A 23801-nucleotide genomic window follows, 5' to 3' on the forward strand; every position below is an offset into this window, starting at 1 on the left:
GTGGCCTTTGACTGGGAACCGAGAATCTGCTCTTTGTTGACGTAGGGCAGGGAGTTTCTCTTCTTGTTTCTCTGTCCTGTCTTCAACATGAGAGGTTGCTTGCATTTTACGTGAGCACCAAGAGAATTGTGGTAGGTAAGGCTTGTGCTCCAGTGGACTTTCTTTGGCTGGCCTCCGTGCCGTCTGTTTCAGGCCTCTCCAGAGCCCGGCTGATGACCGCGGGGGTGTGGGAGATGGAGTGTAAGAAACACAGTCAGATGCCTACCATTTGGAGCTCTTGATGACATTTAATACGCACACTAGAAAAATGTGGAAAATTTTAAATTGGGTAAATGAGATGCTGGTCTATGATTTAGAAATCTGATGATAGGGCATTTTATTTTATTGGAGGAGTTGAATAGGAAATAAATCATCATTTTTGTGAAATACTGAGTATTGGAAAATAAAAAAAACTGGCGTACGAATCACCACCGTGGCAGCGAGACTTGTGCAGCGGGCCGGAGAGCACGGGTGTCTGACTCTGAGGGCCACGTCGCCCCCACCAGGACTGTCCGTCCCCAGCACTGTGACACAGAAGAGGCCCCACGAGCAGGTGACCAGATACAAACAGTCGGCTGGCTGCACTCAGTCTGCGGCTGCGGCTCACTGGCTTGTTTTGAGATACAGAGTCCCTTCGGGCTGCAGTGTCCTGTGACTTTTGAATACGAATGATTTGAAAAAGTGGCTTGACTCCCTAGGAGAAAAGAAGAAGTACTGTTTTGGGAAAGTGCAGCTTCAATATTTTCTGCAGCTGAACACCCCCCCCCCCCCCCCCATTGTCATGTGGACTGTCTCTAGCAGATAATAAAGTTTTATAAAATCATTTCATTATGTTAGTGATTACACATTTGTTTTCAAACTTTTTCTGGGAGTTGATTTCCTAGGATGTCAGTTTTACGGTTTTTGTTTCCTACTACAGCTTTGAAATGCTGCCAAGAATATTTCTCAGCCCATAAAGCATTCTCACTGCGCGGCTCTCCGGCCAGCGTTCAGTGGTCTGCGGAGAGGAGGGCGGGGCAGCATGGGGTGATGGGGACCCAGAGAGTCCCCTTCCCTCGTCCCCCACGTTGTTTACAGCTACATCCCCTCCCACAGCCGACAGCAAGTCGGACCAGCACGAGTCCACCTCTTTCGGTGTAGAAGTGCTTGATCGGGGCCATCAGTAGTAAGTTTCTGAATATGCATATGTATGCATATTTTTGTTAAAAATGAGGAGTTAAATTACTTAAGTGCTGCATAAAGTGCCATCACAAAGTCACAGAATTCTGCAGCTAGAAGGATGTGTGCGTGGGTGTGATCCGACTTAACTTCCTCACTCATACTCGCCAGTAACGATCCAGTCCCCCAAGGGGCAGTAATGCCTCCGGCCTGTATCTCAGCCTCCTAGCCCTGTGTCTGCCGGGCAAGCTCCAGACCTTTCCTTCTCAGATGAGGGATGAAGGCACAGAGAAGCTAGAGGCTGGGTTCTCTCAGCTGGTTCTCAGAGTCTGACTTCACCGTGTTTTAGTGTCATAAGTCAGCACTGGGACTAAACTGGGCAATGCTGTGACCTGCACTTGTGTGCATGAAACCTCGTCGTCTTCCTGTGAAGAAGCATTTGTAAGCTTTGGGATACGTTCGTCCGTCAAAGAGCTCCAGAAAGAATTAATGAAGTGTTCGGCAATGCTTTTGCAAAACACTTCGAGCCTTTGGGATGGAACCAGGTTTAGATGAGGGCAGGTGTGACAGGCTCCATGGCCTTGCAAGAAGAGACACGCCAGACGGCTTGGTTTCTGTTTCTCCGGCTGCCACGTGAGGACACAGTGGGAGGGCAGCTGCCTGTCAGCCCCGAAGAGAGCCCTGGCCACAGCCCAGCCACACGGGAACCCTCACCTTGACCTTTCAGCCCCCCAAACTGTGAGAAAGTGAATTTCTGTGGTTTCGGTTCCCGGTCTGTGGTGTTTTGTCCTGGCCGCCTGAGCACACCAGTACACCGCCCTTCCACAGTGCTGTGCTCGTGTTCCGTGCGCTATCATCCACTCAGTTCTCGCCACTCCCCGCCCACTCCCGGGCGGTCCGCCCCACTCCCATCACCCCGGGTGCCATCTCTGTGGCGAAGGGTCAGGAGACATGCTTCTGCTGCGGACCTCATTTACGCCCACGTCTCCGGGTGCCCCGCGGGCACTTCCCCTCCAGCGTGCCGGCAGTTCAGGTTCTTTCCCCCGTGACTCCATGGAGACTTCGGTTTACCAGCCCCACTGGCTGTGTCTCCTTCAGGTTTCTCGCATCTGCCCGCTTCTTTTTAAATAGCCGTACCTTTCTTCCCCGCTCTGTCGTGTGTGACATGCACATAGGGTGTCATCGCTGGGGAGAAAATGAACCTGGTTGATGACCAAGAAATGGTTTGAACATAGTTTTGGGATATGATAATTCAACGAGCGATGGATTCTGAAGCATGCCTTTCATATTTTGAAACAGACGTGATTTTCCTAGTTATAGAATGTACGGTATTTTCCAGAGAATGGCGTATCTGGGGACAGGTAAACGCACTCTTTAAACTGTGTCTTTGACCGGCAGCTCTTCGGGCGCGGGGAACGTGGCCGACCGCGTGCTGGCGCAGCTCCTCACGGAGATGGACGGCATCGAGCAGCTGAAGGACGTGACCGTCCTGGCCGCCACCAACCGCCCGGACCGGATAGACAAGGTAAGGAGGGGGGGGCCGCAGGGGGTTGGGAAGCCCAGGATGGGGTCACTTGGTTACATTTTTTTAAATGTCAGATTATTTTGTAATTAGTTTTCTATTTAGAGGAAGCTGAAAGGTTTTAAACTAAAGGAAATGAAGAGGAAAGAAAAAAGCTTTTATGGTGGGTTTTTTGTTTTGGGGGGGTTTTGAGGGGGGGTTTTTTTGCTTATGGTTTTGGCATTAATGAAACTCTTTTGCAACCCCTTGAATTTCCCCCCATCACAGTCACACCAAACTTAAACAGTATATTTCTCTAGAGTATTGAAGTTCTGTGATTTTTTTTTTGAAGATTTTATTTATTTAGTTTTAGAGAGGGGGGAAGGGAGGGAGAGAAACATCCATGTGTGGTTGCCTCTCACACGCCCCCTACTGGGGACCTGGCCCACAACCCAGGCAGGTGCCCTGACCAAACCAGCGACCCTTTGGTTCTGGGGGTGGCGCACAGTCCACTGAGCCACACTAGCCAGGGCTGATTGTGTGTGGGGGTTTTTTTTTTTATGGTTTCTTCTGACTTTTTTAATAGAAGTTTTCAACATTCCCATTCACATTAAGGTGAATTTCTGTACTAGACTCAGGTTATTATTAACAACTTCGCAGAAGGCCTGGCCCGGCAGTTGATTTCAGAGCAATTAGAATAAAAATGACAACGAATTTCCCTTCTCTAAGAATTTACTTCGGCTGCAGCGTTAAATAAGCCTTGTAGGTGCAAAAGCAACCCTTTTAAGTTTCTGCTGCCTCCCCCAGTCCCGGGCACAGCTTAATAAAAGAACCAACTAAATTTTAAGTGTCCAATTTATACTGAATGCATAGCTTTTTAAACAAAGATTTAAATTGGGAGCAATAATTTTCTCCCAGAGCTTGAGCCAGTTTCTCCTTTTTGTTAACATTACGCGACCTCACGAGCTCCCCGCACCCGGTGCGCATACACACAGCCTTCCAGCTTTCAGAGCGGGAGTTGGAGAATGATCCTTTTGAAAATATCAAAGGGACTTTTATGTGCAAAGCGAGCCTTGCTCTCGTGCACTTCGGTATTTCGCTCTGTGACAAAGAGCCTCAGTCGCTCTTTTTCCCGACGCAGCGTTCTCCGGGAAGCGAGGTGGGCCCTGAGCGTCCGTGGGGCCTGGGCCGGGGCCCGGGCTCCTGTGGAACAGGCAGGGCTGCGTCTGCCAAGGGTCACGGAAGGCGGGGAAGGAGCCCGCAAAGGTGACCTAGTCCCGCCTTTTGGTTTCGCAAGTAAAGGGGCTAAACCCCCAAAATCATCTTTTTCCTGCTAAGACTATGTTGATTTTTATGACATTTGTCGCCGGGTGACTCCGTGGCTAATGAGATCTAAAACTCCTCAGGTTTCCTGTGCTGCATGTGTTTCTCTCTCTTCCTCCCCTCTTCCCTTCCCTCTAAAATTTAAAAAAAAAAGAGGAGGTGGGGGGTGGTTTCAAGGTCATCAAAAGAGATGCTATGTTTTCAAGTACAACTTTGAATGCATTTCATGGAAGCATGGCCTAAATGTTCTATAATCTATCCTGTACTTGTTTAAAATCACTACTTTATTTTATTTTTTAAAAAGGCTTTATTTTCAGGGAAAGGGGAAGGGAGGAAGAAAGACAGGGAGAGAAACATCAATGTGAGAGAGATACATTGATCTGTTGGTGCCTCTTGCACGCCCCCAGCTGGCCACCTGGCCCACAACCCAGGCACGTGCCCTGACCAGGAGCCGAACAGGTGAACTTGATTGGTTCACAGGCCGACACTCATTCCACTGAGCCACGCCAGCCAGGGCCAAAATACCTAAATAACCAGAAGTTGTTTTTTAGAATATTTTAAATGTTTTCTCTTTCAGGTAGAATTTCATATTCACATGGAATATGCCTTTTTAAACTGTACTTTTTTTACTTAGTCAGATGATATATGGTGTATTGAAAGTCTGTTTCCTTTCTAGATTTTTTCCCCAGAACTGTTATAGAGTATTATTTGTGTATTGTGCAATAGTACTATAAAACAATTCAACACATGTGTGATTAGAACATGGTGTCCAAAATGTGCCCTGAATGTGCTGGTAGAAACAAAACAGTCTTCAGAGGCAAATTTTTAAAACCGAAAAACAATTTCCTGTTGTGAAATGAACAGACGTGGTTTTCACCACCTGTCTTGTCTGGAGGACACTGGAGTAGGAAGAGAACAGGCAACAGGAGAATTAGAGCGAGTTCCGTGGGCTGATGCTGAAAGGCGGAGGTTTTGCTTTTAGCCTAAAGCTGGAAAGGGGGAGGGGGAGGGACCAGTCTGCTGTCGGAGGGATTAAACGTGGAGTTTCACCTTGGCTGCGTCTCATTCTGGTGTCCAGCCTCGTGAATGAGCCAGCGGATGTCCCTGCCCTGTGGCCTGCTGCCTGTGACCTGTGTGTCACGGTGCCCTTGCGTCAGTGTGTCAGAACCGGGAGAACGGATTCTCGGACCGTCAGAGGGGGACGTCCGCGTCATCGTGCGCCCCCGTGTTGCACGTAGTTAGTGTCCCTCTCGGACAGCACTGCGGCTCCGTGCGGTGCAGGGAACGACAGCTGGTGTCAGCTCCAGCGCGTGAGGACCCTGGGGGGTCAGCACAGGCGGTGGGACGCGGCTCAGGAGTCCCGTCACTCTGCCTCCTGTGACACCGTCGTGTTTACGGTCAGCCCCGCCAGCTGCGCTGTGGCGCACTGGGCCGGGAAGAGTGGCTGTCGGGGTCTCCGGGGGCATCTTGGAGCCGCCACAGACCTCTTCCCTCACCCTGCTCCGGGGAGAGGTGAGTGGGGAGGAGTCACAGCCTCACTCGCACGTCTGTGTTGCTGAGGGCGGGGGAAGTGAAGGGCAGATGAAGAGCGATGATGCGGCTGCCGGTTGGCGGCGGGCGGGGCTTCCTCCGGCAGCATGGGGAGGGGGGCTTCAGAACAGCACATGCCTAAGTTCTCGCTGACGCTCCAGTAAGGGGTGAGCGCGCAAACTGGGGGGGTCGTCCGTCCTCCTCCGGCTGTGGCTTGTGTGGCCCTCGGGGAGACACTGTGCGGTCCCTGCCCTCTCGTGCGCGTGTGTCGAGCGTGAAGGGAACATGGTCCTGTCTCCTCTTCTAGATGTTAGACGGCCTCGGAGCAGTTTAATTTAACAGATATTTTTGAAGTTAGGCCCTTTGATTACTTTTAGTAACGATGGCTAGTACGTAATAGGCTCTCAATGATTATTATTGAGAGTATTATCCCTGATCTGTAAATACCTAGTTCCCACGTACTAGTACACTTGTAGATGTTTAATCATCGTTCTCGAAGCTGTCAGTGGGAGGGACTGAGGGAAGAGCCGAGGAGATTTCGGGAGATCCGTAGGGTCTCCAATAGCGCGGGCTGGGGGTTCGGTGCCAGCCCGGGGTGCTGGTGCCGTGGGAGCAGTGGCCTGGCGCCGACTCCCCCGTCCGTGTTTCTGGGAGAAGGAACGTGCCCGATGAGTTAACAATGACACGGTTTTTCATCTCTTAAATATTGCAAATTAGAAGTTGGTTTTATGGCTACCTTTGTTGCATGGGAAAATTTAATGAACATATTTAGAAATGTCAGCAAATGAGAAGCTAAATATACGTAGCTTCCAACTTTCAGACGAATTGTATTCCAGAAACACCTTCAGAAAGAAGGTTACAAATAGGTTTGTGGACAGCTTTTCTCTTGACCCGTCCTGTTGGAGGTGGCAGGTGCTGTTGTCAGCCAAGTCAGAGCCGGAGAGCAGGCTGCCTGGCCTAACTGACCGGTGCAACAAGTCCACGTAAATTACGGTTTATGTCCTGTGAGTGTCCAAGGGGAGGACACGGACTGGTCTTCCGCAGTGTTTATCGTCGTGGCTCGGGGGTCCTTGGGGACTGGAGGGTGAGCTGCAGCTGGGCAGGCCTGGGAGGCCGCCCCCAGGGTCACCTTCCAGTTTCAGCTTTCCTGTCATTTTACAGCAGCCTGGGAGGTCTCAGCTTTGGGGCTGGGGGTTGGAGCGAGGAGAGAAGCAGGCCAGAGGTCCTGCCTTCTTCCGATGTCCGCAAGGCGAGGACCGTTTGTCCCAGGGGGCCGGCCCCGGCCCGCCACCTGGTGTGTGTGTGTGTGCCCGTGATCTAGGAGCGGGTTTGCACACTGGGACGGTTGGGAACGTGGTTCAGAGAAGAGTGCTGTTTGTGACACGGGACACCGATGGGAAATTCACACCTCAGTGTCCACACCTGCAGCCCGCGGGAACCCGGCCACACTCGTCCCTGGGGCCTGGCAGCGGGCCTGGCCTCTGGAGCCTCAGGCCCCTGCCCTTGGGTGTCTGTGGAAAAGGCCCACCGACCGTGGATCCGTCTGCCGTTGAAAGCATTTCATCCAAGTTCAGTCAGGTCTCCAGTGCCTGTTGTTCATGCACGAGCTACACAGTTTTTCTAAATACTGTTTAAGTATATTTATTGCATGAGTTTTCTGAAGATAAATTCTATGAGTCAGCAGTGTAATGCTCAGCCAGAAATACACCCACACTAGTAGGAAGACTGCATTCGCTTGTTGTTCTTTCAAGTGTGTTTCATCTCTTCTTAAAAACTCTTTGAATATTTAATGTTTGAAAAGACTAAATAATTATCTTTCCAACTGAATGACTCACCAAGATCTATAAATCTAGAAATGCAGTTTTTATGACAGTATATGAACAATATGAATTCATGGCACCTGAATCTTAAAAAGTTCCATTGGTTTTTGTGGGGTTTTTTGTTGTTGTTTTTTTTGTAATTGTATGTTCAATGCCCTTTTCAGTATTTGTCATCGTTGGGATTTTCAGGCTTCGATATTTGAATTTTGAGAAGTTACAAATCTGAGGTTTAAGTGTACTTGTTTGGCAAATAGTGTTGGCGGTGCAGCGTGCAGGGGGTGGGCTTAGTCTGCCACTCGAGAAAGAACAGGGACGAAGCCTGAGACACTGCCCTTGACAGCCCAGACCCGAAGCTGCGTGTTCAAGGCTGGGGAGAGCTTGGAGGGCTAGACGGCCTGGTGACTTTCCCGATGCCCTGACCCCGTTGGTCAGCTCCTCCCCAGCATTTCTCCGCCCTTCGCTTGCTTGCTTGCCCGCACGGATGGGGAACCTGTCACCTCGAGGAACAGAGCGCTCTGTCGCTCTTGCAGACTCTCGGGCAGTTCTTTCTTCTGCTGAAGCCGCAGCCGTTCGTCTCCCTGAGGCTCCTACCCAGCAGCCCGACTTTACTCCAAGATGCTATAAAGACCAGTTTTTAGTCCCTTTTTTATAGGGTCCTTCCTTGTTTTTGAAAACTGGGCTACGTGTCTTGTCTTTACATCCCGTGTCACCAACCAGCATCCTCTTCTTCAGGCCTGATGTCTTGTTTGACTTCCTCTTATCCCATCTGCAGCATCCTCACTCTTCTTTGTCCCCCTAAGCTGGTGTCCGTTTCCCCGCGCTCTCTGAGGTGGTGAACGCACCGCGGTGGGTTGTGGCCTTGTCCAGCGCTTAGCGAGGCACTTCCTGCCTTCGGCCTGAAGGCTGCGCTGCTGCACGTGCACCCAGGGCTGGGGCCGTGCGTCCGCCTGCTGCTTCGCACCGCGGCCTGCTGTGGACTGCTCTGGAACTCAAGGTCGGCCTGCTGTGGACTGCTCTGGAACTCAAGGTCGTCAGGAACCAGCCTGAAAAATCAAGATCTTCCCTCAGGTTTCTGCCAAGTACTAGCTTCCCTGCCTGGGCCTTGTGCTGTTAATTTCATTTAGGTCTTGGAAGTTGAGTGACGTTGGATTGGATCCTGAGGTCTTCCTTCAAGTTCAGCACCTCCTCGCCTGTCCTACTTTTCATACGTTTCCCAGGGATCTCCTTTCCCTTAGTTCAGGTGGCTTCCCCAGAGCGTCCATGGCGGCAGCGGCAAGGGTTTCGGGCCCGGGAGCAGGAGAAGTCTCGTAGATTCACTGCACTAGGTTCGACAGAGCTTTCTGTCTAACTTGTCAGGCGAGGCGTCCTGGTCCTGCTTTTCCGTGTGTGTCTCTTCTGTGTGTTGACACCAGAGCCATCACATGTCTTAAAAACCAGAATTTGTGTAGCTTTCTGACTTTTGAAAAACAGTTTAATGTGTATAGCCAGGTCCCCCAGTTGATGTGAGCTTTATGATACATTTAATTAGAACAGAGATAGGAGAGGCGTTTGAGGAGTTACCATTAAGCTCGTTTATTGAGGGAGAACTGTTGAAAATGGAATTACAGAGTTTACCTTAAGGACACGTATTTGGTAAAGATGTCTTCTCTGATGGAAGTAGACATGACACTAAATTTAATGAAATTTGGGTAAGCTTCTTAACTCGAAGGCTTCATATACTGTTAAAATGAAGAGTTCAACATTAATCTGGTTTAAACCTTGTAGGTATTTAAAACATAATGCAGGACTGAAAGATGTAATTAATATCTTCCTCATTCACCTTCGAGTTTTTATTTATAGCTACAGCTTCCTGAACTTGTGATGTTAGAAGTATTGTGTTGTATGAAGAGTTGTGTGATTTTCACCCTCGAACTTTGTGTTTATTGTGTTTGGGGCAAAACCGTTCCCCGAACCTTCGTGTTCAGCTGAGGTTTGGGAGTGTGCGTCACATGGGAGAGGGGCTTTTGCATCATACAGGTGGCCTGCCTGGGAAGAGGAGTCTGCAGGACAGGGAGATTGGCACCCGGAACAGGTAACAAAGGGGGCAGGGACTGTAGCGCGACGGACAAAGTGTGACAGAAAGAAAGACCTGAAACGGACAGCGAGCGAGAGGCAGTGGAGAAGTGAGACAGACAGCTGCGTGTCTGGGTCCAGTTCTGGCCCTGGTCTTGCGCTGCGTTTTCTTTGAAATTACTCAGCCGTCTGGGCCTCTGTTTCTGTGCCTGCCAGAAACGCACTGACAGTGCCCGATGCATCACTCAGTCCTACAGCCCTCTTCTTTGTGACCCAGAGACGGAGACAGACTGGAAGTGCTGTATAAAAAAAAGGATGGTATTTACTAAACATTTCTGATGGTGTTGTTTTGTTCTTTAAACTTCTTCAGGTACCACCTTTTCAGACTTTGTTAACGAAAAGTTCCTTTCTTCAAGCAGGTTATAAATCAAGCAACTGTTATGCAGGTGTGCAAAAACTACTTTTCTTTTAAACCACTAGACTGTCAGGAAAGGGTTGGGGGGGGCTGTAAACCAGCCTCGGGCTGCTGTGGTACACCACAGCCCTCGGGTGCCAGCGGGAGAGCACTGGAGTTCCCACTGAGCGTTTATCGCTCTGGGAGGAAGGGACGCTGGTTGCGCTGCATGCTCTTCCTTTCACAGACGTGCCATCGCCTGGAATAGTTTGGTCTGTGTGCTGTTCTTGAAAACTTCACCGAATGTGAAAATAGTTTTGGGTTAGAACAAAAATGTGTAGCTATATGATTATTTTAAAGTTAAATTTGAAAAAGCTTCTTATCTTACATTGTTAAATCCCTGGGTGCCTCTGCTCGGGAACCAGTGTTTGGTGCAGCCGAGAACGAAACCAGGTCATGAAGCCACTCGTAGAAGGGCCAGTGTGATCGTCTCGGAAGTACAGAGAGAGAGTATTAACAGTGATGTGCCTGTTCTGTGCCTAGCGTTTTCTTCGGAGCGTGTGTGTGTGTGCATGCATGCATGTGGTGTGTGTGAGGGGTGTGTTTAAAGTATTACAGTCATAAAGCGTGAACCGCCCCCAGACCTCGTGGCAGCTCCTGCCCGCATCTGCCCCAGAGCAGGTCAGGCCTCCCGGGCCTCTGCCCTGTCGATCCTCTGCCCACTCTGCGCTCGGTGGTGCAGTTGCGCTCTGTCGACACAAGGTGGAGACGCGCGCCTGAAATGCTGCCCGAGTGCGGCGGCTGCTCCGGGAGGCCTCCCTCCTCCGAACCGAGGGAGCGGCTTCAGGGAGCCTGGGAGCGGGCTTTGCTTTTCCAAGTGATGGGGGTGTGCTGCGTCCTGCTGTAGAATGTATTTAACAGATAATGACTTAAACCTAAGTGTGGCTCTGTCCGCCTGGGTCGGCGGGAGGTGGAAGCATGGGAGAAGGGCAGGCGGAGCAGGGCGCAGAGAACCGGCAGGGGGTGGAGAGGCACGGACCGGACCGCCCCGCCGCTGGTCAGCTGTCAGGTGAGCGCGGTCTGCGCTTACACGGCGCTGGGAACTCCTCAGCTAACTAGAATGGGACAAGGAAGCATTAGCAAGTAGACGATAAATGCACGTTTATACTTCCAGGGAAGTGGAACAGAAGACTTAAGGCAGTTAGATACAGAGTGAACTCAGCAGAGATGGGGAAACCACGTTCTTTGCCTTTTTATGTAAATAAAGTTTTATTGGAACACAGTCACACCCGTTGCTGCCTAGACTGTTGGGCTGTTACGATGAAACTGTTCACTGTCTGACCCTTTAAGAAAAAGTTTGCGGTCCCCTGAGCTAAATTTGTGGCCCACTATTCAGATGAACTGTGTAGCGGCTTGGATTGAGTCACTCAGCAAATATCTATTGCATACCTGTTGTGTGCCAGGCAGCGTCGTAGGTGACAGGCAAACCAAACATTTCCAACAAAAATGTTTGGCACTCTTTATAACCAGTGTAACACAGGCTGCAAAAGCTAACGGGAGTTACAGGAGCTCGGACACACTCCTGGGACAGCTCGCGTCCGCGCAAGGCAGTGACGCTGCCGCTCTTCCTGGGCGGGCGGTGCCAGCCGGGGGCCTGCCGTGCTGGGGCTTGGCCCCCCTGCTGCTCGCTCACTCCCTGGTGCCCCACTCCCTGCGGGCGCTGCTCCGGGCGTTTCTGCAGTCCACTCGTTCACAGCGTCCGTCCGTCTGTCCCCCTGTGCTCCAGGGTGAGCCCCAGGAGGGCCGGGCTGTTGGTCCTGTCTCCTGATGCACCCGGGGGCTGGAGCACAGAGCTAGCGGCGAGCGGGAGAGGGACTTGCCGTCCGTGTTCTTCCGATGAGCTGTGTCGCTGCCTGTGGGGAGCCTCGGCTTTCTCACGTCAGCCGTGATGAGGGGATTCAAAATGAAGATGATCTGTGGAGCCAAATTGTGTGTCTTTCTGTTTTATGTGTTCTTCACTGAGCGTACTAGTATTTCCTGTGTGCTCACTTCCTCCCTTTATCACCAGTTATATACACTACCTTTCGCATAGATTTTTCTTGAGAGCGATAAATGTGTAGTAAAACCCAGTTAGGGTAGTTGAGTTGTATGTTTATTGAGCAGAAAGGTGCTCACGAAGACTAAAGCTTCTGTTAGCTATTCTGATGGCCTTGAAGTAGTGTGGTTGTGTGCTTCATCAGCATTAAAATCACTAAGAATAAGTCCTCACAAAACTCCCCTCCATTCGGTTGCATTCATGAGTGTGCTTCGGTGACAGCTGACTACCCTGCCTACGTAGTTGGCAAAGCTAGTGAGGAGGACAGTAACCTGCAGCCACGCTTCCGCGAGTTGAGATTCCACAGTCACGCTTGTGGCCTGAACCCGTGCTCCTTCAGACCGCGAGAAAGGCCACGTGTTCGCGTGAGCAGCAAGGGTTTTCTTCGTGGAAAACAAAGAAGAGAAAATAGGATCCTGACACAAGTATGAGTACATGGAACATCATAGGTAGCTCCACGTATGTAATTCTGCATACATGAGTGATGTGTGCTCGTGTGTATTTCACTGCAGGAATTTTTCTCAGGTGTGGTATTTGAGGTAAAAAATAATAAAGTTGAATACATGCAGGGAATCAGAGAAATCCAGAATACTACTCTAAGCTAAAAGAATCGTTGCCTCGCTTACAGCTGAGTGGGCACGATTACCTGTAACTGTAACAGCAGGGCCCTGCCAAGTAGTACTTCTGTTTCCAGCTCGGAGAGGAGGAACGTCGGTGCTCAGAGAGGGCGAAGAGCTTACCAGGGCCCAAGAGCTGCTGAGCACAAAGGCCGTCCTGCAAGGGAGAGCAGACACCTTCCCTCTCTAGCCGCCTTCCTCCTCCTCCTCCTCCCGCACTGTCAGCGTGTGTTACCAGGGAACACCCTCTGTACTTGGTTTCAGAATTGTGTGTTTGCTGACAGTCACACCGTAGAGCTTTAGAACTAAATTTCTTAGAGCAGCGTGCTTCCGAATAACCCCTGGAGGGTCGTGCCGCAGGAGGGTGTGCGGAGGGACGGCACCTCTGTGCCTGTCAGTCATTCGACGGCGAGGCTGCCGCCCTCCTCTCTGAAGCCACTGTGGACCCTTTCCTTGTGCTCGCTCATCCCCATGGTTCTCAGGCCCCGTGCCGCCACGCCGGCACCAACACGGTGTGTGAAGTTTGCCTGGAACACTTGGTGCTTCAGAGGTTTTCTAGTGAAAGTGTTGGGCAGGAAGGCATTGCCCCAAGGCCATCTTTATTGTGTGAAACGAGCCTGAAGGACTGCGTTGCTAGGGAACTTGCTATCGCTGTAGTTCATTTTCCTCTCATTCCTAACCGGGGTCGGCATGCCGTGCTACCCAGGAAACGGGGAGCGCTTCTTTCTGCAGCCCTTCACGGACATCTCACTTCTGGGTTTCCTAAATTCACAGGTTGGTTTGTCCGAGAACGAACCCTTTGCCCCATTGAATGAGTTTCCTTTTTCAGAGCAGTGAGAAATCATGCACTGTCTCTCCCGCGACTCGAGGGCACGTGACCGCTGCACCCCTGCGCCCTGGTTGGGGGAGAGTGTGATGCCACCTGGTGCACAGACACCGGGACTTCAGGGAGCCCGCGGATTCCACACCTGGTAGCTCCGTGGAAAGGGCTAAGTGAGCTTTTGGTTTGATGAAAGACGGAGAAACCACAGGGTAGTGACGGAGTCAGCATTCCTGAAAAAGTATATCAAGTCACGTAGTGGCACGTGAAAAGGCTAGACTTAAGAAGTCGGGAAATTAAACATTAGTGTTCGCTTTGATTCTGTAACTTCCAAATGGCTCCCTGTGGCTGCCTCCTGGTCCTGCCTGTCACTCACTGCAGGTTTAACTCTGCCCTTTTACAGCAGACCGGGAAGACAGGAGAGGTGACGCGGTGAAGGTGTTTCTACACACTAAGCCGTTATGTAAATGTCAGGCCTTGTTTGTCATTATAACTATTGTTGCTACAATAGGAGGCTCTTCCAAATACTGTTTATTAACACCAAAGAGTACCTTAATATCTGCCGAATGACTGCTGAATGACTTCAGAGCTCTGGACTCCAACATCGTTAGACCCTCCCGTCGAGTGGAAGGTCCTGCTCCTTGGTTTAAGAAACATTACATTAAAGAATAGGTTAACATTGGTATTTAGGTATTTTCTATAATTGTCAAAAAGAAATTAGGGAGTCCTAAAAAAGGGAAATGAACAAAAATCAGAACAGGTTGGTGAGCTACATGGTTCACTTTCCTTGGTTTTCTGTGTCCCTCAGACCATTGCGATGGAAGCGCAGGCAGGGGTGCAGTCCTCTCGGGGTGGGGGGGCGGGTGTCCCGTGGGTGCTCCCTCGTCGGACGGCGGGGATGCTGCCCAAGGTCATCCTGGTTCCAGGAGGCGACTTCTCTGGTCCGCATTTGTTTACGTATCGTCGAAATCCCGTGAAACCTAAGTGCTTCCATTATTCGGGTTGCAGCCTCTCTTCCCTGAGAGAGAACATGACGGGGATCCCTTTTCCTGAGCGGTCGGCCAAACGCACAAGGTGTAGAGGATGGAACCTTAAACACAGAATAGTAAATTTTAAAAAATACTTGTTTCTCTGGTTTCCAAGCATTAACATTTTTTCCCTGCTTCCAGTGTTTTAGAGCTTCTTCCAGAAGAATCCCCAGAGCACAGAAACGGTCCAGGTTTTCCCTGTGTGCTTCTCGGTGTGGTCACTTCGCAGTGTGGATTCGCTGTCTGCTGCTGGTGAAGCTGGTGTCTGTGTAGTGCCTTCAGCCCCCCAGGCCCCGGGGTGGGGGCACTCTGAGTGCTAGTTGTGAAGGCCCGTGCATAGGTGCCTTTGGAAGCCGAATCTGGTTTGTGAGGAATCTACTTCCACTCAGTTACTAGGGGCTGGTGGGACACGATTCACATATTTACATTCCCCGTTTTACACATTCACAGGTGTTTGCTCGTTGTCCTTGACCTTTTTCTCTGTCTTTTGGGCCTCAAGGAATTAGGTTTCTGTACAGATACTTAGCTCTCTGCACGTGCGTTATTTTCACTGGTTTCAAGTAACTTGCTGTGTATAGAAATAGACATTTAAAAAGATGGTCCTTCCCAGAAATTGCTGGGAGGGTCATTTTGATGGATGGAGGGGTTGCTTGCTTTCCTATTTACCGTTTTCCTAGACAAATCCGTATGGACAGGCTGCTGATAGGACAGGAGAAAAACAGCAAAAACAAATGCAGTGCTTTGGCCTGGAACTGAACTGTATTACCTCTGCCGTCGGCCGCAGTCTCTGCTCGCTTACGCAGACGGTCTCCCCAGGACTAAACCTCCCCCAGCACTAGCGATAGCTGTAGTGTGCTGCGGCCTCATGCTCGGTTCTAGAAATATCTGTCTGTAAACGGGTGTCAGTAGCTTGCAAAATCCTCACCAGTTCCGCCTCTGGGGAGGGTGATTATGCTGATGAATCCTGCAGGAGTGTCAACAATTAGGCCCCTCATCACCTGGACTTCGTTTTTAGTTTCCACGCATGTCTCCTCACAACCACAATCTTGGGCCTGATTTGGAAGGTTTGTATTTTTTCATCTCGGTCAAAGTTGAATAGAAAAAACATGGGCAATATTCAGCAGTGAGTTCAAATGGAGTGTTTTTTTAGGACATTCCTATTTTTTAAAAAATTATTAGAATTTTGACTCTGAATGAAAGTTTAGGATAGGATTATAGAAACAAACAGCAAGAAAATCCTCAAAAGACCGTGGAAACCAGACAGAAACCATCAGGACCAACTTCCACATCAGGCAGCGAGTGTCCGAGCTATGCAGGACGCTGATGATTCTTTCCCTAAAGATTTCTTGTATCTTATGGCGGGGGTGTTGTAACCTTCTGCAGCGGTGGTTCTCACCTCGATGGTCCCTCCACCGCGCAGCACACACGGTGATATCCGGAGACTTGCTGGCCGTGGTGATGCCGGCCTCCCCGCCGGTGCGTGGTGGCCCGGAAGACCCAGTCCCGAGGAAGGGTCATTGGTGCTGGCCTCCCCACCAGTGCGTGGTGTGTCCGGAAGACCCGGTCCCGAGGAGGGGTCATTGGTGCTGGCCTCCCCACCAGTGCGTGGTGTGTCCGGAAGACCTGGTCCTGAGGAGGGGTCATCAGTCCTGGCCTCCCCGCCGGTGCGTGGTGTGTCCGGAAGACCCGGTCCCGAGGAGGGGTCATCAGTCCTGGCCTCCCCGCTGGTGCGTGGTGTGTCCGGAAGACCCGGTCCCGAGGAGGGGCTCGGCCTTGGCACAGCCGCGTGCTCCCCAGGAAGCACGGGGCCCTCCCACGGAGCCTCTGAGCACCGATGCTCCTTTCATTGTTTCGTGAGTGTGGGTTTTGAGAGGAAACCTCATCGTTCAACATTCGTCTTTAAAAGCTGATAATACACTGATACAAGGTAATGAACTTGGGCCAGGAGCACTGCAGATGGTTTGCTCTACAAGCAGATGAATTCGTTGAAATCTAACTTCAGGTAGTACGGTTCTTTCAACAGAAATTCCTTTGCAAAGAAAATGTAGCGTAAAATTCAGAATTTATCATGGTTTTGTTGGGTGATTCCAAAACAAGCTACTGTTTCACGTGACTTTTCCGTGAGGTCCTCCGTGACCGCGTTTACCTGGGGCGTGCCAGCGTGGTCTGCCCTGGAGCCGCACGCGCAGTCCAGACGTCTCCGAGTAGAGCCTGCTTGGAAGGGCTGCACCTGTACGTGCAGGAGGCGGTGTCAGCAGTGACTCTGCCTTGAACTTCGTCAGGAATAGCACGCGGATTTTTCTAGACAGACAGAGGAAAGCGAGAGGCCCCGGCTGGATGAAGCGATCCTTGGGGACCAGGCATCGCCACTAGAACCTGGACTCCTGGGTAGAACGGTGATATCAGACATTTTCCAAGTTTTTTGTGAATACTATCTATCATTCTTTTTTAAGAAATGAGCTTAGGAACTGGTTTTTAGAGGTAACTGAGACCATTCGCTGTGAACTCCCTTGCGTATCCCCACCTTGAACTAAACACAGCCCTGCCTGGCTGTGCACATGCCCCCTCCTCCCCTCCTCTGGGACAGACACGGTCCCCCAAAGTGAGCCCACTCAGTTCCTGCGGCTCATCCCCATCCTAACACTCTTCAGCTCTCTAGTGACTCCGGACTGGACTGTTTCATCAAGCGCGGGAACTTGGGAAGGCCGCCAGTGACTATCAGACGAGCCCTAGTGGCTTCTTAGGGCTCTTGTTTGTCTGGTGGTCCCAGATCTGGCCCTGCTGACGACCCGTGTCTTCTCGAAACTCTGCACCCCTGTAGTTCCAGTGACGGCCCGGCTTCCCCGTCTGCTGACTCTCCGTGCACGCTCCCTTGTTTACGTCGGTTAAATTTAACTGTCAGTGCGGCGTGAGAACTGCACCAAATCTGAGTCTGGTGAGGCACCCCGCTTTGTTTTTAACCCAAAGCACGTCTTCCTGACTTTTCTTGCCCGTTTCCATTGCCTCCCTCATGGCTGCGTCCTTTCCCTGGGTTGCGACAGTTGTCCCCTTCACCGGCCTCTCTGCCTCCAGACTCTTCTTCCTCCGTCTGGCCCTGCCTCCCTCTCCCGGGGCTCTTTCCTAAGGAGTGTTTTCACCCAGGGGGCGCTCCGCTGGCAGGCCCCTCGTGCTCCCTGCCGTGGTACCTCTGGTCCTGCTGTCCCTTCTGGCTGTTGGCGTTTACAAACCTGGGCCCCGGCCTCTCCCCAGTGTTTTCTGTTTTCACTGGACATTTATCTATGTACCCCGGCAGTTGAGTCTTCCAGTGTCGCATGTGCCTGCCACACACACTGTGTCATTATCCCCTCCAGGCGAGTGCCCAGTCTGTGCTGCTCCTGTTTGTCCAGCACCGTCCCCGTTACCTTTCTCGGCTGCCTCGGTCTTCACGGCCTTTTGCATTCAGTTGGATGTTTTGAACTAAGTTGGCCCTAGTGATCTTTTTTTCTCTAGCTTCTCTCCAGTACCACTTAATTTAGTTCTCTTTTTTCAGTGTATTTTATTTATGATGCTATTACAGTTGTCCCAGGTTTTTGTCCCTTTCCGCCCCTCTGCCTGGTACCCTTCTCCCCTCCAGCAACCCCCCTCCCTTAGTTCATATCCGTGGTTTGTGTAAGTTCTCGGGCTTCTCCATTTCCTGTGCTATTCCTAACATCTCCCTGGCTGTTTTGTACCTACCAGTTATGCTTCTTAATCCCTGCACACGTCCCTCCATCCTCCCATTTACCCCTCCCAGCTGATAACCCTCCAAATGATCTCCGTATCTATGATTCTGTTCCTGTTCTGGTTGTTTGCTTAGTTGTTGTTGTTTTTAGATTCAGTTGTTGATAGTTGTGAATTTGTTGCCTTTTTAATGTTCATAGTTTTGATCTCCTTTTTTCCAGATTTTCTTGATTTTCTCTAACAGTTTCTTCTTTTCCAGATTTATCCTGATACCTTGTAAGTATTTTGAGGTCAGAGAGATGAAATATTTTTGATAAGCATCAGGTAATAGATATTCCACAAATATTTGCTCTTTGAATGGAAGTAAGACACAGCAATTATTTAAATCTTCTTAGTTTTCGCTAAGAAATTGAAACCAATTTCTGAGTAAAAAATGGTTTTTAAAAAATAACATCGTGTCCTGGTTGGTGTGGCACAGTTGGTTGGGCATCGTTCTACAAACAGAAAGGTTGCAGGTTCAGTTCCCAGTTGGGGCACAAGCCTGGGTTGTGGGTTCGGTCCCCGCTGGGGCGTGTGCAATTGGCAGCCTGTCAGTGTTTCCCTCTCACACAGGTGCTTCTCTCCCTCTCTTCCTCCCTCCCTCCCCCTCTCTCTGGAATCTATTAAAGAAAAAAATTTAAATAAATTTTTTTTAAATCACACTTTTATTAAGTCAACCTGTATAATTTTAGAGATTTCACATCAGCAGGGGGCAGTCAAACCCAAGTATATTCTGTCTTACGGGAAATTAAAATTGGTCTCTGTATGAATTATTCTTGGGATACCAACTATACTTTATAATATGTTTATAAACTTTAAAACTCCAATAGGTAGGTTTGTTGAATTGTTTTGATCTTTTAATTTAATAAGATATTTTTAAATGAAAAATGTGTTTTAGAATATGAAATGCTTTATTTGGTGTTTTTGATGGATGGTCACTTTACGTAGAAACTTGTTTTTCCTGCCAGGGAGTCTGCATTTCAATGAAATTAACTTCTCATTAGGCTGTTTTTTATTCAGTAAAGCATTAACTTGTATAAAATATTTTTATTTGCTCCTGTGAACTTGAAAAAGCGAGTTTTCCTCAGAGGCAGCGGTACAGCACTCCAGCGCCGTTCGGCCAGGCCTCCGAGGGTCCTGGGGCTGGTGGTTCTGAGCTCCTCCTCCGGCCGGCTCCCCCAGACAGCCCATGGGGGGTCTGTGTGTGTGTGTGTGTGTGTGCATCGACGCGCTCGTTTCACCTCCCCCTCATTAAGGGAGGAACACAGCTTACACTAAACAGTGTTTAGGGCGCACTGGTGGTATTACTGCATTTCCTGTTTTGTGTTCACAGCAAGAGGACTCTGAAACGGTGCCTTTGTGTAAACACTCCGCTGGCATTCCAGGCAAGTGCGGTCCTGTCCCTGGTAGGCAGGCAGGAAAGAGTGGCGCCCTGGAACGCTCTGAGAGGGGAAGTCTCCCCGTGTTCCCCGCGTGATAGCCCTGGACCTCTTCAGAATCTGGTTTTAGGATGACCGACCCTGTTTGCTTTTCCTTCCGAGTGTTAGCGTTGCGTGCGTCTAGTTCACAGATGCAGCTAGCCAGGAAAACACGTTGTGTCTGAGAGACGCATCCTCCTGGCAGCGTGCTGGGGATTGTTGGCGGAAGCAGCTGGGGTTCACATAGAAACGGAGTTAGTAAATAATTATCACTCTGTTCTCAGAGCTCAATACCTTTCTGATACTTGAGTCAGGCTTGGATTCCAGACGCAGGGTTTCCAACAGTTTTACTGTAAAGAAATACTTCGGAGATTGTTTTTAGAACACAGATTATAGTTTTTAAAAGTGAGATTGGGAGTTTTTATGTTACTATTTAATGTGAGTCAGTATATAAAATCCAGTCGTGTAACTTTGACCTTATACTTAAATATGATAGCTAAGAATTCAGTTAAAATTGTACTGAATTTTCTTTTCAATGACAGGAAGAAATAGTTATGATTAAACTCTTAAGTGATTGCCCAAACAGGTATCATAGACTAGACGTGTGTCTAATTTTTTGTCAGTGGTTCTTTTTCTTCTCATTATTCCCATCGTTATCATGGGAAACAACCCAGTTACTTACATTGAGTCTCTCCCTCAGCCCCTGCTCTAAAACCTGAGTCACCTGTAAGAATTTGCATGTATGAGGTTATAATGCCTGTTGGTCACTTTCAAACTGGAGAAAACTATCATGTACTTTCTATGATCAGATAGTTCTTATTGTATGTATGTTACACCATTTGTTTAAATATTTGCTTAAAAATATGTTGACATTCTTCTTCAAATTTGCTCTTATAAATCTGCTGTGATGAATTCTGAAATACTAAGGCTGTTGCCTCTTCAAGGAGAGTCTTTTAGAGGGAGCGATTTGAAGACAGTGGAGCCACCAGCTGCCCTGATGATTCCGTGGTGTCAGACACTCAGATACCTTCTAACTTGCTGCTGTGCCATCGCTTTGGCCACAAGATTTCAGAACCAAACCAAAGCAAACCAAAGAGCCCACCTTCCTGTCGTTCGGGTTCTCATCCGGGGGAACAGGGAGGGGGAGATGAGGAAGAGCTGGCTCCCTCACCTTCGTCCCTCACTCGAAGGACGGAGCCCTAAGCCGCGTGCACCACTCACACACCTGCGTGGAGTCTGTCTTAGCTGCGCGGCCGTATTTAGCAGCAGAGGAATCTGCAAGATAAGTACGTTTTCTGTTTTGACTGGCTGGGTTTGCCGCTGGCATCGAGGGGCTTGGTTCCTGAAGGGAAGGGAGGACGTGGGGGCCCGAGCCCTGCCGTGCTGGCCCCGTGCAGCAGCCGTGCTGGCCCCGTGCAGCGCCCGTGTCCACTCCTTCCTCCCAGAGTCCCTCTCGCTTCGCTGCCCCGCGTGACCCGGGCAGCTCCCGGCTCGCGTTCTGCTCCTGTCCCCTCTCGGTTCCCTCACGCGCTCCCTCTCCCCGCCGAGCCGCATGGTGCCGAGCCGCACGGTGCTGCAGGCCGTCGAGGCCGGATGCTGGGACCCCCTCCTCCTCCTCCACGGGCGGCCTCGTTCACGTCCTCGGCCTCAGGCGCCGCGTGGCTGCGCTGGGTTCCGCGCAGACCTCTGCCGTGCCGTCTTCGGTGAGCCTCCCGCTTAGACTCTCAGGGGTGTTTCACTCTCATCACACCCAGTGTTTTAATCATGAAATGCTCTTGACCTTTGAGGAAAGCACAGTTATCCTACTTGACCCCATAGATGAAAAACAGGCACAGACAGACAGGGTAGGAAACACGACTGATACAGTATTTGTGTTTTGTGACTGGCCTTTTCACTTAGCATAGTGTCCTCAGGGCTCATCCCTATTGTAACACGTGTCCTAGTTTCCTGTCCTCCTAAGGCAGAGTAGTGTTCTGTCGTGTGCACGTGCCACATTTTGCTTTTCTGTGTATCTGTCGATGGACACTTGGGTTGCTTTCACCTCTTGCTTATTATGAATAGTGCTTTTGTGAACATAAGTGTGCTTCCTTATTAATTAATTGGACTTTGATCTTTCTCAGATCCTGCTTTCAGTTATTTTCGTTTTAAAAAGATTTTATTTATCTTTAGACAGAAGGGAAGGGAGGGAGGAAGAGAGGGACAGAAACATCAGGGTGTAGTAGCCTCTCATGCACACCCTACTGGGGACCTGGCCTGCAACCCAGGCATATGCTCGATGGGGAATCAAACTGGTGACCCTTTGATTCACAGGCTGGCGCTCAATCCACTGAGCCGCACCAACAAGGGCTGCTTTCAGTTACTTTGGATTTATACCCAGAGGTGGAATTGCTGGGTCATATGGTAGTTCTGTGTTTAATTCTTTGAGGATCTACCAGGCTGTTTTCCGCAGCACCTGCCCCATTTTACATACTTTGTGTTTCTACCAGCAATCTCCAGGGGCTCCAGGTTCCCGCATCCCTTGCTAACTCGTGTTACTTTCTCTTTCTTGTTTTATAGCAGCCATCCTGACAGCTGTACGGTGATACCTCATTCGGTTTTGATTCACACGTCCCTGACGATTAGTGATGCCGAGCCTTTTTTGGAAGCTCATTGGTCCTCTGTCGTCTCTGGAGAAATACTCAAGCCCTTTGCCAGTTTTTTAATCTGATTTTTCATTGAATTGTAGGAGTTCTTTATGTATTCTAGATACTAGCCTCTCATCAGATATGATTTGCAAATAATTTCTCCCAGTCTGTAGGTTGCCTTTTTGTTGATTTTGTCCTTTTAATTTTTTACGTAGTTCAGTTCATCTGTTTCTACGTTGTTGGCTGTGTTGTGGTGTCCTTCCGAGAAGCCCTTGCCGAACCCGGTGATGTGCGAGGACTTGCCCTGTGCTGTCTTCCCGCCGCCTGCAGTTTGGGGCCTGGTGTTTAGGTGTTTAGGTCTCCGATCCACTCCGAGTTAATTTTTCTATGTGGCATAAAGTAAGTCTCCAACTTTATTCTTTTGATGCAATACCTAGTTTACCCAACACCATTTGTTGAAGAGACTCCTGTGTTGCTTTTGTAGAGGTTTTACAGTGTTACATTGAAGTGTGGAAATCATTTTTGGTGTGAGTTGCGTGTGTACTGTGAGTGACTGTGGAGGACCGTTTTCACCTATGGACACAGAGTTGTTCAGCACCGTTTGTCGGAAAGACTGTCCTTCTCCATCGGATTGCCTGGACGGCTCTGGCAAGCTCTGTCATGCTCCTGTGTGGGTCAGGTGGCCTCTCTCTGTCCCCTCCCCAGACCACGTTGTCTTGGTCGCAGCTCGTTAGTAGGACCTAGTGTCAGAGAATGTGCGTCTTCCAGCTTCGTTGCTGATTTTGTTTATCAAAACTTGTTTTAGCCGTTCTACTCCCTTGGCCTTTCCTGATGAAAAGTAGCCTCGAGTTGTTAGTATCTTTGAAAAGTTTTGTTACACTTTAGCTGGAATTATTTTTAATCTGTAAACCAGTTAGGGGAGAATTTATGCCTGCAGCAACATTGATCTCCACAGTCGGGAACCTTGTCTGTCCACCCACACAGATACTCTCCTATCCCGGTGCGTTGCACTCGGCCGCACGGAGAACTTGCACATGTACTGTTACGTTTGTGCTAAAGTCATCCTCCGAGGTATATATATGATAGTGTTTACTTTTGGCTTCCAGCTGGTTAGTGTTAGTATCTAGAAATATGATTGATTTTTTGTTCGTTGATTACCTCTGCTGCACTCACCGTTGGTCCCAGGCGGTACCTGTAAGCGTCCCGGGGGCTCCGTGCCCGGCCCCGCTGCTGGCTGTGAACGTGAGCGGTCTGGGTCCTTCCTGGCCACACGGCATGTCCTTTCTCTTTGTCGTGACTCGCTGCCCCGACTCAGGGTTCCAGTGCCACGCTGAGCAGGAGCGGTGAGAGTGGACATGCGTGTTTTCTTCCAGATCCCAATGGGCAGGCACGTAGTGTTCCACCAGGAAGTGTTACGGTGGCTCAGGCGTTGTTGTGGCTGCCTTTTAACCGACTGAGAAAGTTCCCTTCTGTTCCCGGTTCCATGAGGGGTTTTAAGCATGAATGGACTTCGGATTCTGTCAAACGCTTTCCCTACGTCTATCAATACAGTCATGGGAGCTTTCTTTTTTAGACTGTTACGGTTTTGGACTGCATGGGTGTGGAAATGGTAAGCCAGTGTGGCATTCCCAGGAATAGCACCAC

General features: G+C 49.9%; 1 protein-coding gene across 1 annotated transcript in view; it reads left to right on the forward strand.

The window, feature by feature from the left end:
* Positions 1–23801, forward strand: part of SPATA5 (spermatogenesis associated 5) — a 128246-nt gene that overhangs the window by 44768 nt on the left and 59677 nt on the right. The window contains exon 14 of the mRNA XM_028521236.2: positions 2596–2722. Coding sequence (XP_028377037.1) covers positions 2596–2722 — 127 coding nt within the window. The remainder of the gene's footprint in view (positions 1–2595; positions 2723–23801) is intronic.

This window comes from Phyllostomus discolor, chromosome 8 (assembly GCF_004126475.2).
Source record: "Phyllostomus discolor isolate MPI-MPIP mPhyDis1 chromosome 8, mPhyDis1.pri.v3, whole genome shotgun sequence".
Classification (NCBI taxonomy): domain Eukaryota; kingdom Metazoa; phylum Chordata; class Mammalia; order Chiroptera; family Phyllostomidae; genus Phyllostomus; species Phyllostomus discolor.